Genomic DNA, 14,768 nt, shown 5'->3' on the forward strand with positions numbered 1-14,768 from the left:
TTAAACTTCCAGGTAGTGCCAACACTTGCTTTTAAAATGCACTGAAATGCATTCCTACTGGCCAATACTAGGATAAGCAGTCATACTGGACAATAGGAATCCAAGGGGAAAAGGAGGAACCGGCAAGCCTCACCCTAGGTTCACATTTCTGCACTTTTTTGCTTGAGCACGGCGGCCTATTAAATTTATGTGTGCCGCCATGCTTTGGTGCATGCACCTTTCCCAAAACATGGCCGCTGGGAAATCGATTACTCCACATACAGAAGAGTGGACCTAGAGTTAGCGTGATCAGTAAATGCTGAAGCTTTGCTCTATTAAAACGAACAAAGGGTATTGAAAGCTGCTGCAGGTATATAAAGAGTCTCTTTAAAGTGGATGTAAAGCCACTCTCATCCTTTCTAAACTACTGCCATAGTTCTGATCTATAAGGATATAGATGCCTCCTGCATGTATCTTTACCTGTCATATGTCTCCCCTCTGTCTGTTATAAGAACTGAAAAACTGCAGATTCTGTGGGTGGATCTGCTGTCTTGAGCTCTGTGGGTGGCGTCGTGATGTCAGTAGACTCCCTGCCCTCCTCTACACTCCCCTTGTCAACATGCATTTTTTCCTGTGCATTCCTTACACTAAATTCTGCTATGATCACTAACATTCAGTCAAAATCCAGAAGCTGGATTAACTCTGTGTGGCAAGACTAGGCACAGATAAGAAATCTTATACTGTACATTGTGACATCAAAAAAATAAATAAAAATGTAGCAATGTAGAAGCGCTGCAATTTAACCACTTGAGATCCGCGCTATAGACAAAAGACGTCCACAGCGCGGCTCTCAAGTGCCAGGTGGACGTCTTTCTGTGCATTACCTGCGTGCGCCGCTGGGGGGCACGCAACGGGTAAACACTGTGCCGCCGCATCGCTGGGAAGCCGGTGCGTGTACCTGGCGGCCGAGATGTCTGCAAGGTACCCGCGATCGGCGGTGACAGCAGGGACGTGGAGCTCTGTGTGTAAACACAGAGCTCCACGTCCTGTCAGGGAGAGAGGAGACCGATCTGTGTACCTTGTACATAGGGACACATCATCAGTCACCTCCCCCAGTCTGTCCCCTCCCCACAGTTAGAACACACCCAGGGAATACATTTAACCCCTTCCTCACCCCCTAGTGTTAACCCCTTCCCTGCCAGTCACATTTATACAGTAATTAGTGCATTTTTATAGCACGGTTTGCTGTATAAATGTGAATGGTCCCAAATTTGTGTCAAAAGTGTCCGATATGTCCGTCGCAATATCGCAGGCCTGACAAAAAAAAAAAAAAAAAAAACACGCAGATCGCCGCCATTACTAGTAAAAAAAAAAAAAAAAAAAAAAATCATAAATCTATCTCCTATTTTGTAGGTGCTATAACTTTTGCGCAAACCGATCAAATACGCTTATTGCGATTTTCTTTAACAAAAATATGTAGAATAATATGTATCGGCCTAAACCGAGGATTTTTTTTTTTTTTTGTTTTTAATAACAAATTGGGATATTATTGTAACAAAAAGTAAAACATATTGTGGTTTTTTTTTCCAAATTTTCTGTCTTTTTTTGTTTATAGAGCAAAAAAAAATAAAAAAAATCGCAGAGATGATCAAATACCACCAAAAGAAAGCTCTATTTGTGGGGGAAAAAAATGATAAAAATATAATTTGGGTACAGTGTTGTATGACCGCGCAATTGTCATTCAAAATGCGTCAGCGCTGAAGGCTGAAAATTGGTCTGGGCACGAAGGGGGTTTAAGGCTGCATTCACACCTTGGCGTATTTACGCCCGACGCTCGTGCCGCTGGAGGGGTGATTTAACGTTGATGTCTCGGTTCACATCTCCACGCCGAACGCCGTACGCCTGAAGCTCAAAACAAGTCCCGGACCCTTTTTTTCAGGCGGCTTTCGGCATAGACAACAATGTTAACAATGTTTTTTTTTTTTTTTTTTTTTTTTTTTTTTTACAAAAAAGAAGAGGTTAAGACGACTCGTTTTGTCGCGGCAAATCGCGGTACAATACGCCGCAATTTGTCGCGGCAAAATACGCTGCGTTATAGTGTGAATGCAGCCTAAGTGCCCAGTAATGAAGTGGTTAAAAAGGGTCCTACAACATTCATTAGCAGGCAATCAGCTCTTTTGTTTAGAAAAAAAAAAAAACTGTTCATTCATAATATCTAAAAAGGGTGTTCACCGACATCCTCCTGCAAAGAGTTTTCATCAGACAGCAAAACATATCAATGTGTACATGACATTACATTCACCTCAGAAGTGACAGCTGGTAAGCAAAGGTAGTTTCAGATAAAAGTGGCACATAAGCTCTATGAACACAGAACCCAGAGATCATGAAAAGCCTATTGTATGACTTGGTTAAGTTTTGTTCTGTATGAATAAACAGCATACCAAAATCATACCTTTTTTGGTTCATTAATAATTCTCGATGGAGGTCCTGATGATTTCTGGAGACCTTCACTGGATTGACCAGTTTGTGAGGCTTTATCAATTCTGGATTATCGGATTCAATATAGTCTGGTTCAGCCATGATGCTTTTCACAACTGGAAATTTTTCCCCAAACACTGAGTCAGCTGGAGAATTACCTGTAGCAAAGAAAATAATAATCATTAAAATTGCATCATAAATACCCAAACAGAAGATGCTATTAATTGTATTCTCAATATATCTCCTTCATCAAAATATAGCAAATTACTGCAGATATCATCTAAATCAGCTTTTCAAGCAGGTAAGAAAACATGAGAAAAATGGACCATGGATTATAACCTCTATACCTTCCAAAAAATTCAGCTACAGGAACCCAGTTTATAGGTCTAGAGACATTGGTAATTTATATATGGTTGCCCTGCCCACTAAAACTAAACAGGACCACCTAGAGCAGTGTTTCTCAACCTTTTTCCAGTCGGGGCACCCTTAAAAAGTATTTTCAGTCTTGAGGCACCCCAGTCCAAGGCTTGGTTCACATTACGGTGTGTCGCAGAACACACGCAAAATCATGCTCATTCCTGACACACAGACAAATGCTTTGCTCTTTAGGGGTACCAATAATTCTTAATGATGGCCCCACACATTGGAAAACGTGGGGTGCTTTTGCTGCAGTGCAATTTAAAAAAAAAAGGTTGGCGACTTGTGGGTATGGAAATTAATGGACTGCCCTTCATGCAGCTACACAGATGTGAACCAAGGGCTTGTTCACATGTCATAGGGGCGGTAAAACCACATGGTTGAGCTGTTTTTAAAACCCCCAACTTCTCCACCTTTAGCTGCAGAGGCAGCAGCTGAGGGTGTTTACATGCTGTGGCTGCAACTGGAGGTATACCGAAGGGCTGCACTGCAACTGTGTGCATTGCACGGTTGCGGTGTAGTGATGCTGCATTTACGGGCTTAAAACAGGTGGTGACGAGGCAACATAATTCCTCTTTACCGCCTGTCAAATGCCTTTGAAAAGCGATCTGTGCATGGATTGCTTTTCAGAGGAGCCACAGTCCTTGCTGCTATCAAACAAGCCCTACAAAAGCCATTATGATGGTACAGGAATGGGGGGGGGGGGGGGGGGAGGATCAAAAGTAACATACACACATACATACAGACACATGCTTACACACGCATACACACATGCTTACACACACACACACACACACACACACACACACACACACATACATACATACATACATACATACATACACATGCACACACACAGACACATGTATAAAGCCATTTTAAAACAAATCTAGCTTCTAGCTCAGTACCTCTTCAGATTCCTCATTCAGCCAGGTACTGCACTCTAGGGGGAAGCAGAGAGCACAGCACACTCCTCTGCACTTTACTTTCACTTTTGAAGCCGACAGAGCTTCTCACAGTTCTCACAGTTCGGCAGGAGAGCAGGCTCATTTGACAGCCTTCTCTCCACTGTCCCCGCGGCACACCTGAGAAGCTCTGACGGCACACCAGTGTGCCGCGGCACACTGGTTGAGAAAGGCTGACCTAGAGGACCTCTAAGGCCTGAAAATCCACCTGGTAAAATTGATAAACTTGTGTGAAAAAGACAAGGTGGGAGAGTCTTCCTGTCTGAATACCTTTAGGACTTGGGCTTTAAAAACAGCCAAACTGTCCATGCCAGCGAATTTGAAGGAGGGTGAACACGAGACTTTGAGAAAGAAGGTCCGGATGATCTAGTAGGGCCCATGGAGAATATGCTAGGAGTCTGACTACATCTGAGTATTATGGTTTCATGGGCCAATTTGGTGCAATGAAAATCACTGGAATGTCTTCCTTCTTTATCCTCCAAACCGGAAGTGGTAGGTGTTTGAGAGAGAGTGTAACATAAATCAGACTGCACTGAATCCACAAAATGACCAGGGCTCGGAAGGCCCAAGAATTTATGGACAGAAATCTGTCCAGCCTGTGGCTGAATTTGGATGCAAGTGGGTCTATGCCTGGCCCCCCTCCACAGGAGGCAACCTCCAGGTGGAGGGACCACTCTCTCGGCTACAGCTGTTGGCAGCTTAAAAAGTCCACTTGCCAATTTTCTATGCCTGGAATGTTCACTGCAGACAGGGCCAAAACATGAAGTTCTGCCCAAGTCTGAAATAACTCAGCTTCTCTGAGAGCAACCCAAATACCATCTTGATTTTTTACATATGCCACCACTATGGCCTTGTTAGAATGGACCCTGCCTGGCAGCCCCAGGTGTGCGTGCTGAAGAGTAATCCAAATGTACTTGAACTTCTGGACGCGGATCAGCATCCGGGCTATTGTCAACAACCACTTCCCCTGAATTGACAGACAATCAGGATACCCTTCCAGCCTAACAGGCTGGCATCTGTTGTCAGAATTTTCAACACCATTGGGAGAAAGGACTTCCCTGACTCCGTACAGGGATGGAAAGCAAGCCATCAATCCAAAGCTAACTTGATTGTGGTGCTCAGATGCTGGGGTTAATCAAAGAACAGGGTCCGTTCATTCAATGCTGTTAGTATGTAGGGCTGCAACCAGTGGCGGCTGGTGCTCAAAACTTTGGGGGGACGCAAACAAATGGAAAAAAAAACCACCACAATTGCAGCCTCACTATGCCCATCAAAGGCAGCCACTGTGCCCATCTAATGCAGCCACTGTGCCATGTCACCACTGTGCCCATCAATTGTCACCGCTGTGCCCATCAATTGTCACCGCTGTGCCCATCAATTGTCACCACTGTGCCATGCCAAATGCAGCCACTGTGCCCACATCAATTGTCCCCCACTGTGCCCACATCAATTGTCCCCCACTGTGCCCACATCAATTGTCCCCCACTGTGCCCACATCAATTGTCCCCCACTGTGCCCACATCAATTGTCCCCCACTGTGCCCACATCAATTGTCCCCCACTGTGCCCACATCAATTGTCCCCCACTGTGCCCTGTAAAATGCTGCCAGTCAGATTCCCCCCCCCCCCCCGCCCGGCACTTACCTTTCTGGGGTTCGCCATCCTCCTTCCACAGTCCCTCGATGTCTTCTGCCGCCCTCGATGACGCTTCAGCCAATCAGGTTACTGATCACCAGAATCAGTCAACCTGATTGGCTGAGACGGCCCGTCAGTCTTATCCAAGGGATGTAGCCCACTACGTTCCGAGGATAAGACATCCGGAGCTGAAGGGCTGTACTGGGAAAGCCGCTGGCTCCGATAGGCACTTCCGTACAGCCAACCAGCTGTCCTTATTCAGATAATCGGCGCCCAATGTCCGGTTATCTGAATAGGCTGGCCACAATAACATACACTCATGCAATGCATGAGTGTATGTTATTTGCGCGGTGCTGCAGAATGAATTTTTAAAAGCCTTAAAAGGGCCCGTTTTTTTTTTTTTTTATGACTACAGGAGGGGGCGGCGCCCGGGCGCCCCCTATGGACGGCCGCCACTGGCTGCAACAGTCTTGAATGTTCCCGCAGGAGCAGATTGTCCAAATACACCAGAATGGGAACAACATTGATGACAAGGACTTTTGTGAAAACTTCTGGTGACCAGACCGGGCGAAAGGGCAGGCTTTGGGAGGCCATTTATGCTATAGAAGAAGCCTACAGTTGCAAGGGATAATTTAGGTAAAAAGTCCTTTTTACTTGTACCCTAGGCTTAAACCACCATTTACCCATGGCAGCACAGGGGGTGCCCCACTGCAAAAACATTTTTGTTTAGGGCCCTGTAGTGCAACTTTAAAAATGAGATGGGAATCCTATAGTGTACAAGTTCCCATTACGTTAAACTCTGAAACATATTGTAACTCTATACCCGAATAACAGACATGACAGTTTGCAGTGAAGCCTGCAAGAATAAAAAACTCAATCAAGCATAATCAACAACCAGATGTTTGTAATTACTGAAACAGGAAGATAAAACACCCCAAGCAAAAGATACCCAGGAAAAACCAGCGTTCATTGAATAAACATATTTACTCCAAATATTTATTGACAAGACCGCTTACTATGCAGGAAATACGCAGTAATCCTTATAATCAAGGAAAGATGTTTCAAATCGTGATATCGTAAACCTCTGATAATTGTACAAGTGGATGTACATTATCTTGAATAATGAATGTCCATTTAAATATATTCAATTTCTGACAAAAAAAAAACTAGAAATTAACAGATTTACATTTTTCTTCTCAAGGGTGAATTAATGTTTTATATAATATATATTTGTAGTCACTTTTAAGGGTGGATGTCTTCTCCTCAGATGAGGGGAAGGCACGGTTTATCAAGATGAAGTACCTGTTACAAGGATATACCAAAGAGGAGGAACAGGCAGTATTCCATGGCAAATAAAATTTTGCTTTTCATTGGCACAATATAACCAGACTCATAAAAAAGGTAACTTTTTAAAATATAAAAGGCTATTGGAACGCATTGCATTCTTGGCAAATTAGTATTTTGAATCTAATTTAATTGGTCTTGGGTTCTGGTATTTATATTCTAACAAACACCACAGAAACTGGGACTCAACACCAGGGGTGGACTGACAACTCATGGGGCCCCCGGGCAATAGAAGATTATGGGGCCCCCGGGCTTACAGATGGCCACCACGACAGGAGGCATTGCATAGGCAGGGCAGCTAAAATCTCAGGATTTTCACATCAAAAGCATGTCGGTTTTGGACATATCAGGGACAGATGTAAAAAAAAAACACAGATTTTTACATACTGTCCTTGGTTTTATTGAGCCTGGCAACCCTGATGGTGCCCCCTAGTGGCGTGGGGCCATCGGGCAGTGCCCGAGAGTCCCAATGGTCTGTCCGCCCCTGCTCAACACTGATATGGATAACTACATGCAGGGTGATTGGAACCTCATAAGAAAAAGCATAATCTTCTAGACTGTAAGCTCCAACGAGCAGGGCCCTCCGATTCCCTCCTGTATTGAATTGTATTGTGACTGTACTGTCTTCTCTGATGTTGTAAAGCGCTGTGCATACTGTTGGCGCTATATAAATCCTGTATAATAAATAATATTAAAATGCCATTTGCATCTTGTGCTCATGTAAAAAGGTATGTGGTGCATCTTTGCAGGAGCCAAGAGCAGTTTTCCAGTCAAACCATCATCAATACCTATAGTGACAACAGCTGTCAATGCACACTGACCAAATGCTAGACACGCCTAAAGAAAAGAATGGCTGACGTACATTGAGTGTTAAGAATGTGTACTGACAGCAGCTGTCACTATAGACATCAATGATGAATAAAATAACCCCCTGTAGTCAGGTTGCCATGACCACTCGACACTCTCTCAAGAGGCAGTCAATGTGTCCGTGGCCTGAAAGTCAATAACTTAAGTGTAATTTACCAAGGGCAGAAAAAGGAAATTCTTGGTAGCGAGTAAGCCGTTACCAAACATTGTTACAAAGTTCTAACTGAAGGAAGGAAACTGTTGAGACACAGTTTCAAGTCTGTTGAAACCCGCATTAAAAGCATCCTACTTTCTGGCACATTTCTAGCACTTGTAGGCCACACCAGCAAAAAAAAAAAAACTGATGAAAAATACAAGAACACTGATGGTTATCAGTCAACTTACTCACGTATCATGTTTTTAAAGTAAACCCTGAAGCACTGCAAGAGATTAGAATCTAATGCCAAAGGGTAACTGGCAGGGTTTACAGCTCAACAGTCCAAACACATCTTTTCAGAAAACTTTGGGGACAGGAACACAGATGTAACATTTCTTTGAAGGCCTTATTTACACAGCCGAAGATTGATGTTTGCTCCCTGGAGTCACAGGTGTTTGCATACAACCAGGGGCATCAAGTTCTACAAATCAATGACATTCTGACCAACACAGAGGCTGCAGACATGTGATGAGCGCCCGTGACACAAACTGTCTACAATTTGCCAGCCTGTCATTGATTTGTACATAAACAACACCTGTGACTCCTGTGCACAGAAATGACCCCTCTGAGGCTGCGAGAATAAAACCTAAATTTACACATATTTACTAGCTACAGTGGTTCCCATAAACCAGTGATAGTCAATGTTAATATAGGGTGCCTCAAGGGCAGTATCTGACATGTCCAAAGAGTTGCATAATGTCTTAGGTCAGGGCCGATCCTAGGCAGGGTGCACAGGGTGCATTGCACCCAGGCGCCTGAAGAGGTGGGGGTGCCGAACATCTAACAGACTCTTTAACAGAAGCCCTCTCTGTGTCCATCACAGAAGCCCCCCTCCAGGTCCCAATAAAGTACTTTGCTTCTCTTCCTGTATTTTATTTATTGTTAAGAGATCATGTAAGGATCCCAGGTTAATGAAGACTTTGTAGGGGAGCATCTCTGTGGTTGAGTCATTGCCATATAAACATTTGTAAAGGGGAGGAGTTAGTAAAATGACGACGCCCATGTGGGGGCGCCAAAAAAAATTCTGCACCTAGGTGCCTGTGACCCTAGGATCGGCCCTGTCTTAGGTTTTGTAAATTTGCCATTGTGATTTGTTAATATGATATACAAATAAAAGGGCTCTTTTTACTTTTGGACAAACCAATACCAATTTTTAATTATTTTCTTTTAGTATTCTTTCCCCCAGCTCCTACACTGGCTGCATGACAAAGATGTCAAAACATTTTGATGCAGTGTGTCGCTGCAGAGTATTCTTGTGGGCTCACAAGATGATCAAGTAAGCTACTGGGCTTATTAGTGCTGGACAATGGCTGTCACTAACCAATGCTACCGACACCATCTGTATCTGATGACAAACTTCTAATGACCATAGTTACATCCCACCACAAATAACCTAACAACATGATACAACAGCAAAAAAGATTGGAGATAACTCAAGGAGAGTGGTTGAATACCAAACAAAAAATAAATAAAAAATCGGACTATTTGGCATTCAGAATCTGCTTTACTTTTTCATAAAGAAAAATCACTACCATTAGAGGACCACCACCAAGAAGCTTCATTTATAAAGGATTTTCCCTCTGTGCCAATGGAGAGTCAGCCAATATTTATCACTAGCTCTGTAATTTTGCCCAAGCTGTAGGAAACTGCTTAGAATGGCATCACCCTTGCCAAAAGCGATACAGCCAACCGTTCAAATAAATATTGAAACTCATGCAACACGTCAAAGAAGAGATAATGGGTACATGAAAATAATTGTATTATATGGTACGTTAAAGAGGAGCTTCAGCCAGGTTTCCAAAAAGTCAGCAGCTACAAAAACTGTAGCTATAGGTGCAATAATTCTAGCTCTAGACCTCCTCTAACTCAAAACATGCAACCTGTAGAGTTTGTCGGCATTCCACGAGCGGCCGCAATTTTGAAGTGTGACATGTTGGGTATCAATTTACTCGACGTAACATTATCTTTCACAATATAAAAAAAAAATTGGGATAACTTTACTGTTGTCTTATTTTTTAAATAAAAAAAAAAGTGTATTTTTTCCCAAAAAAGTGCGCTTGTAAGACCGCTGCGCAAATACGGCGTGACAGAAAGTATTGAAACGATCGCCATTTTATTCTCTAGGGTGTTAGAATAAAAAATATATATAATGTTTGGGGGTTTTGGAGGGAAGGAGATGGCAGTGAAAATAGTGAAAAATTACACTTTTAGAATTGCTGTTTAACTTGTAATGCCAACGGCCACCACCAGATGGCGCCAGCTCACAGAAGGACACAGAGGGACTTCACAAGGCCGCGGCCTCAATTACTGGCTGTCGCGGGATCCTGTGCCTCCCTGCGCCCCCACCTCCCCCGCCGTGCAATTGAAGTGGGCCCACGGCGGCCAGTAATTGAGGCCGCGGCCTCAATTACCGGCCGCCGCAGGCGCCAGATCATAATTTATCGCAATTGCGAACTGGCGCCCGGGGATTGTCAACCCCCGCGATAGTCTATGCGACGCAGAGACTGATACTAGTGGTGCAGAAGTTAGACATAGTTCCCAGGTTTTCCCGTCCATAGGGCCCAAATCTCTTTCCCACCCCTTTCTGTAGGAAAGTGTAGATGCATCGTGCAAAGAGTGAATCAGCCTAGCATATATCCTTGAGATCATATCATATCTTTCTTATCTTCTGTCAACAGCACATTCGTCATCAGAGGATGCGTTATCTGAACAGCGTGCCTCAGTTGTAGGGATCTATAAAATTGTGTCATATTGAGAGAGAACTCTTCTCTGAGATCTGTAAAGGATTTAGGTATCGTGCCATTGAACAACTGGGTAATATATAGAACACCTGCCTCCTCTCAAGTGCGAAAATCTTTAAAGCGTAGATAAACCCACCTATCATTTTCAGCCAAGGAAGCGGCCATCTTGGCCTATGTTTAATCTTCAACTGCCATGGTGCTGCACATGTGATCAGTTATGACACCAGCCATTGGATGGTTTGACAGTTTGGTTGAGAGCACAACCAATGTGACAGTTAGCAATCCCGGCATGCCGGAAATGTAACTGCTTTTTGAAACTGTTAAATCGATGGGTTTACTTCCGCTTTAAGCTTGAGAAGTTCCTTATAGTATTTATTCCTCCATATGGGCGTGAATGAACACACTCCCCTAATTTTCAGAATAGATCTAGTATATTTCCACAAGGTGTTCAATAAGATTATAGTAAGGAGAGTGTGATCTATATGTAAACCCTGCTTCCAAGTGAGATAGTGCTGAGAGCTCAGAGTCAGAGGGGACCAGTAACGACCTGATGGGGTCACTCACATCTCCCCCCCCCCCCTTAGTTACTAAGGTGTTGAAGCTGGGCGGCTACATTGCAGCAACTCAAAATGGTCCTCAGTAGTTTGTATGGCCCCCACATGCTTTTATGCATGCCTGACAACGTCGGGGAATGCTCCTAATGAGACGACGGATGGTGTCCTGGGGTATTTCCTCCCAGATCTGGACCAGGGCATCACTGAGCTCCTGAACAGGCTGAGGTACAACCTGGTGGCATTGGATGGACCAAAACAGTGTCTAAGGCCGGGTTCACACCTATGCGAATTGAGCGCGGCTTAAACCGCATCCAATTCGCAGTACATTGTTTTCAATGAGGCTGGTTCACATATGTGCGATGCATTCGCACTGCGCATTGCCGGAAAACCGTGTGCGTTTTTTAGGCATTGCGGTGCGGGTCAGGTGCAAATTCAGTCCCATTATCTTCTATGGGTACGCTGCTGAATCGCAGATGTGTTCATTTCTCTTCAGGATTTGTCTCATTCAGCTCAATACACTTCCCCCCCTCCCCTCTCCCATTTCTCCAAATTCTCAGCTAATCTGCAGCAAAAACGCAGTTGATCCGCTGAACACCTAATAGAGAAATTTGCAAAGACAACAGAGCTCCAAAACGCAACGCACTAGTGTGATTCTGGCCTTAGAGGTGTTCTATTGGATTTAATCAAGTGAGCGCACTGACTTATTCAATGATATCAATTCCTTCATCCTCCAGGAACAGGCTGCATACGATCACCACACGAGGCCAGCTGGGCATTGTCCGGTGACAGACCTGCCAATTCTGGCTTTCAATGGCAAATGCCAATAAAGCTCCACGGTGCCGGGCAGTGAGCACAAGGTCCACTAGAGGACGTCGGGCCCTCAGGCCACCATCATGAAGTCCATTTCTGATTGTTTGGTCAGAGAGAGACACATTCACACCAGTGGCCCATTGGAGGTCATTTTATAGGGTTCTGGAAGTGCTCATCCAGTTACTCCTTTTACAAAGCAGCAGATACCAGTCCAGGACCTTCTATGGCCCCATCTAGCTCTCCTAGAGTTACTGCCTGTCTCCTGGAAAAAACGCCAGAAAAGAGGAGTATAGAAAAAAAAATGTCAGTGGCCTCCACCTGTAAAACCATTCCTGTTTTGGAGGTAGTCTCATTGTTGCCCATCTAGTTTCATTAACACCAAAGCAGCTGAAACTGACTAAAACACACACACGTATTGATGCAGATACTAAGCATTTGCACGAGTATTGGTGCTGTCAGCGGGATTCCTCCATTGACAGCTGAAATGTGAATAAAGAAAAAAAAGCCAAACATTAAATCGGTTGATAAGAAGTGGAGCCGTCGCGTCGTTAACAACCGGTGACTCATGCAGCTGTCAGTGGGATTCCCTTGTTTATAGCTAAAGTGTTAAAGAAGTCAGACAATTGGATCTGTCAAAAAATACAAAATAAAAGCACCTGGGCAACGTTTATCAACAAGATTGCTCAGCTGCTGAAACACTAAAGATAAAAAGAAACATTGTTTCTCCATCTACACATCAAAAAAGGGATGAACTTGATCTGTAGATGAAGTCAGTTTAAAGCAATCCATCAAGTTTTTTTTATTAACCACTTCCGGACTGGCTCACAATGGAACTTTGAAGAGGAATATCCTGTTATGGCAGCAACTAGCTGCCATAGCCCCGGTATCCTCTTCTCCAGTGAGCGGTCGGTCCAGTTTCAGATAAAAGTGGTCTCTGCAGCGGATTCGACACAAGATCACTTTTAATCTGTGGCGGGAGAAGGGCCCCCGCCGCCACGCACTGGTGCCCTCCGCCAATTACCGGAGCCACCGGCAGCAGCAGAGGCAATCGGATCCTTCTCAGTGTGTAGTATTGGAGCTGAGTGAGGGGGAAGATGGCCCCCACCCAGCTCCATACCATTGCAGGGTAGAAGCAATGTCAAAATATCACTTCCGCCCATAGCTCTTAAAAAGGGACATTTAGGCTGGCTTCACACTGAAGCGTCAGCAGCGGTGACGGTATAGCCGCGCTATTTGTAGCGCGGCTATACCATCGTGTTTACCGCGATATTCGGGCGCCAGCGGTGAGGTTTTAACCCCCGCTAGCGGCCAAAAAAAGGGTTAATACCGCCCGCGTTGCGGCAGTATTACCGCGCTTTCCCATTGATTTCAATGGGAAGGCGCGGTATAGGAGCGGTGAACACACCGCTCCTATACCGCGGTAAATATGCGGGTAGCAGGACTTTTGGAGCGTTCCTGCTAGCGCATCGCTTCAATGTGAAAGCCTTCGGGCTTTCACATTGAAGAGTACAGGGCATGATTTTTCATGGGGTATAGCAGCGCTATTTTTAGCGCTGTACCGCATGAAAAACGTCCCAATGTGAAAGGGGCCTTAAAAAAAAAAAAAAAAAAAAAAAAGTTTGCATTTTAGTGCAAATATATGATCGGAGGTATTTTTGACCCCAGATATCATAATTAAGAGGTCCAGTCATGCTTTTTTTTTACATTCCTTGTAATAGAAATAAAAGTGACAACATTTTTTTATTTATATTTTTTTAAAAGAAAAGTGTAAAAATCTTTCATCTGTACATAGAGGTGGGAGGGAAGACTGCACTTACACTGTGTTAAAGCCGATTGGAGGAAAGGGATACATCGAGATCAGACAAATCCTCCTGCATAAGTTGCACCTGTTTATCTGCAGCATTCTTTCCTCTACATCCGATAAAATTGCAGAATGTATAAGCTTGTCTGAGCTATTAGAAAAAAGGGGGATGGAGAGCTGAGGTTACATCCTGCAGAGCTGAGGAGAGGTCTGAGAGCTGATTGGAGGGAAAAGACGACCCCCCTCCTCCTCTTTCACACAGCACACCTGAGGTTGTCAATCAGCTGGAACTCCCTCCCATGTCACCATTTTTCTCTTGATGTCAGAAAAAACAATGTTCTGCTGTGATTCATGCCGATAGTGGAAAAAAGCAGCACACAGAAATGCTCTTAATTGAAACGAGTACACAATATAGAAGTATAGGCTTTGTTGATATTTCATGTCTGAGGTTTACAACCACTTTAAGACCATTTGAAGGTTCACCCTTGCATGAAATTTGAAAATGACAAAACATAACAGCATCTTCTGTTCTGAGTATTTACTTCCTAACAGAGCCAGAAAGATGCCTTGACATTGTCAGAGGAAACTACAGGCTCATTTTCTCACAGTAACTACAAGTCCTGTAATAATGACTTCCTGTTAATAACGACAAACAGATCACCACAAAACCACCCTGAACCGAAAGAAGACACAGGAGTAAAAAAAGAAAAAGAAAAGATGGCGAGCAGAACATATGAAATTGCAGTAATGGACATCTGATATGATTTTTAAGATGTCAGATACAAAGATAAAAACATTTGCATTTAAAATGTCCAAATAATACAACCCTAATGAATTTTGAAATACAACCCCTCAGAATCAAAGAAAAACATTTATGCTCGCCTAAATCAAGAGGATGGCTTCATACATAGTATGGCTTAAATTGAGTGCCCAGCATTATTCAACCTGGAAGACTGGGAACATACTGCAAGAGCAGGGGACA

At 43.9% G+C, this 14,768-nt stretch overlaps 1 protein-coding gene across 1 annotated transcript in view; it reads right to left on the reverse strand.

Moving 5' to 3' along the window:
* Positions 1–14,768, reverse strand: part of FAM107B (family with sequence similarity 107 member B) — a 97,508-nt gene that overhangs the window by 35,536 nt on the left and 47,204 nt on the right. Inside the window, exon 2 of the mRNA XM_040343420.1 lies at positions 2,432–2,615. Within this exon, the coding sequence (XP_040199354.1) occupies positions 2,432–2,559 (128 nt within the window). The 5' untranslated portion in view covers positions 2,560–2,615. The remainder of the gene's footprint in view (positions 1–2,431; positions 2,616–14,768) is intronic.

Source organism: Rana temporaria, chromosome 3 (assembly GCF_905171775.1).
Source record: "Rana temporaria chromosome 3, aRanTem1.1, whole genome shotgun sequence".
In the NCBI taxonomy this organism is placed as follows: Eukaryota; Metazoa; Chordata; class Amphibia; order Anura; family Ranidae; genus Rana; species Rana temporaria.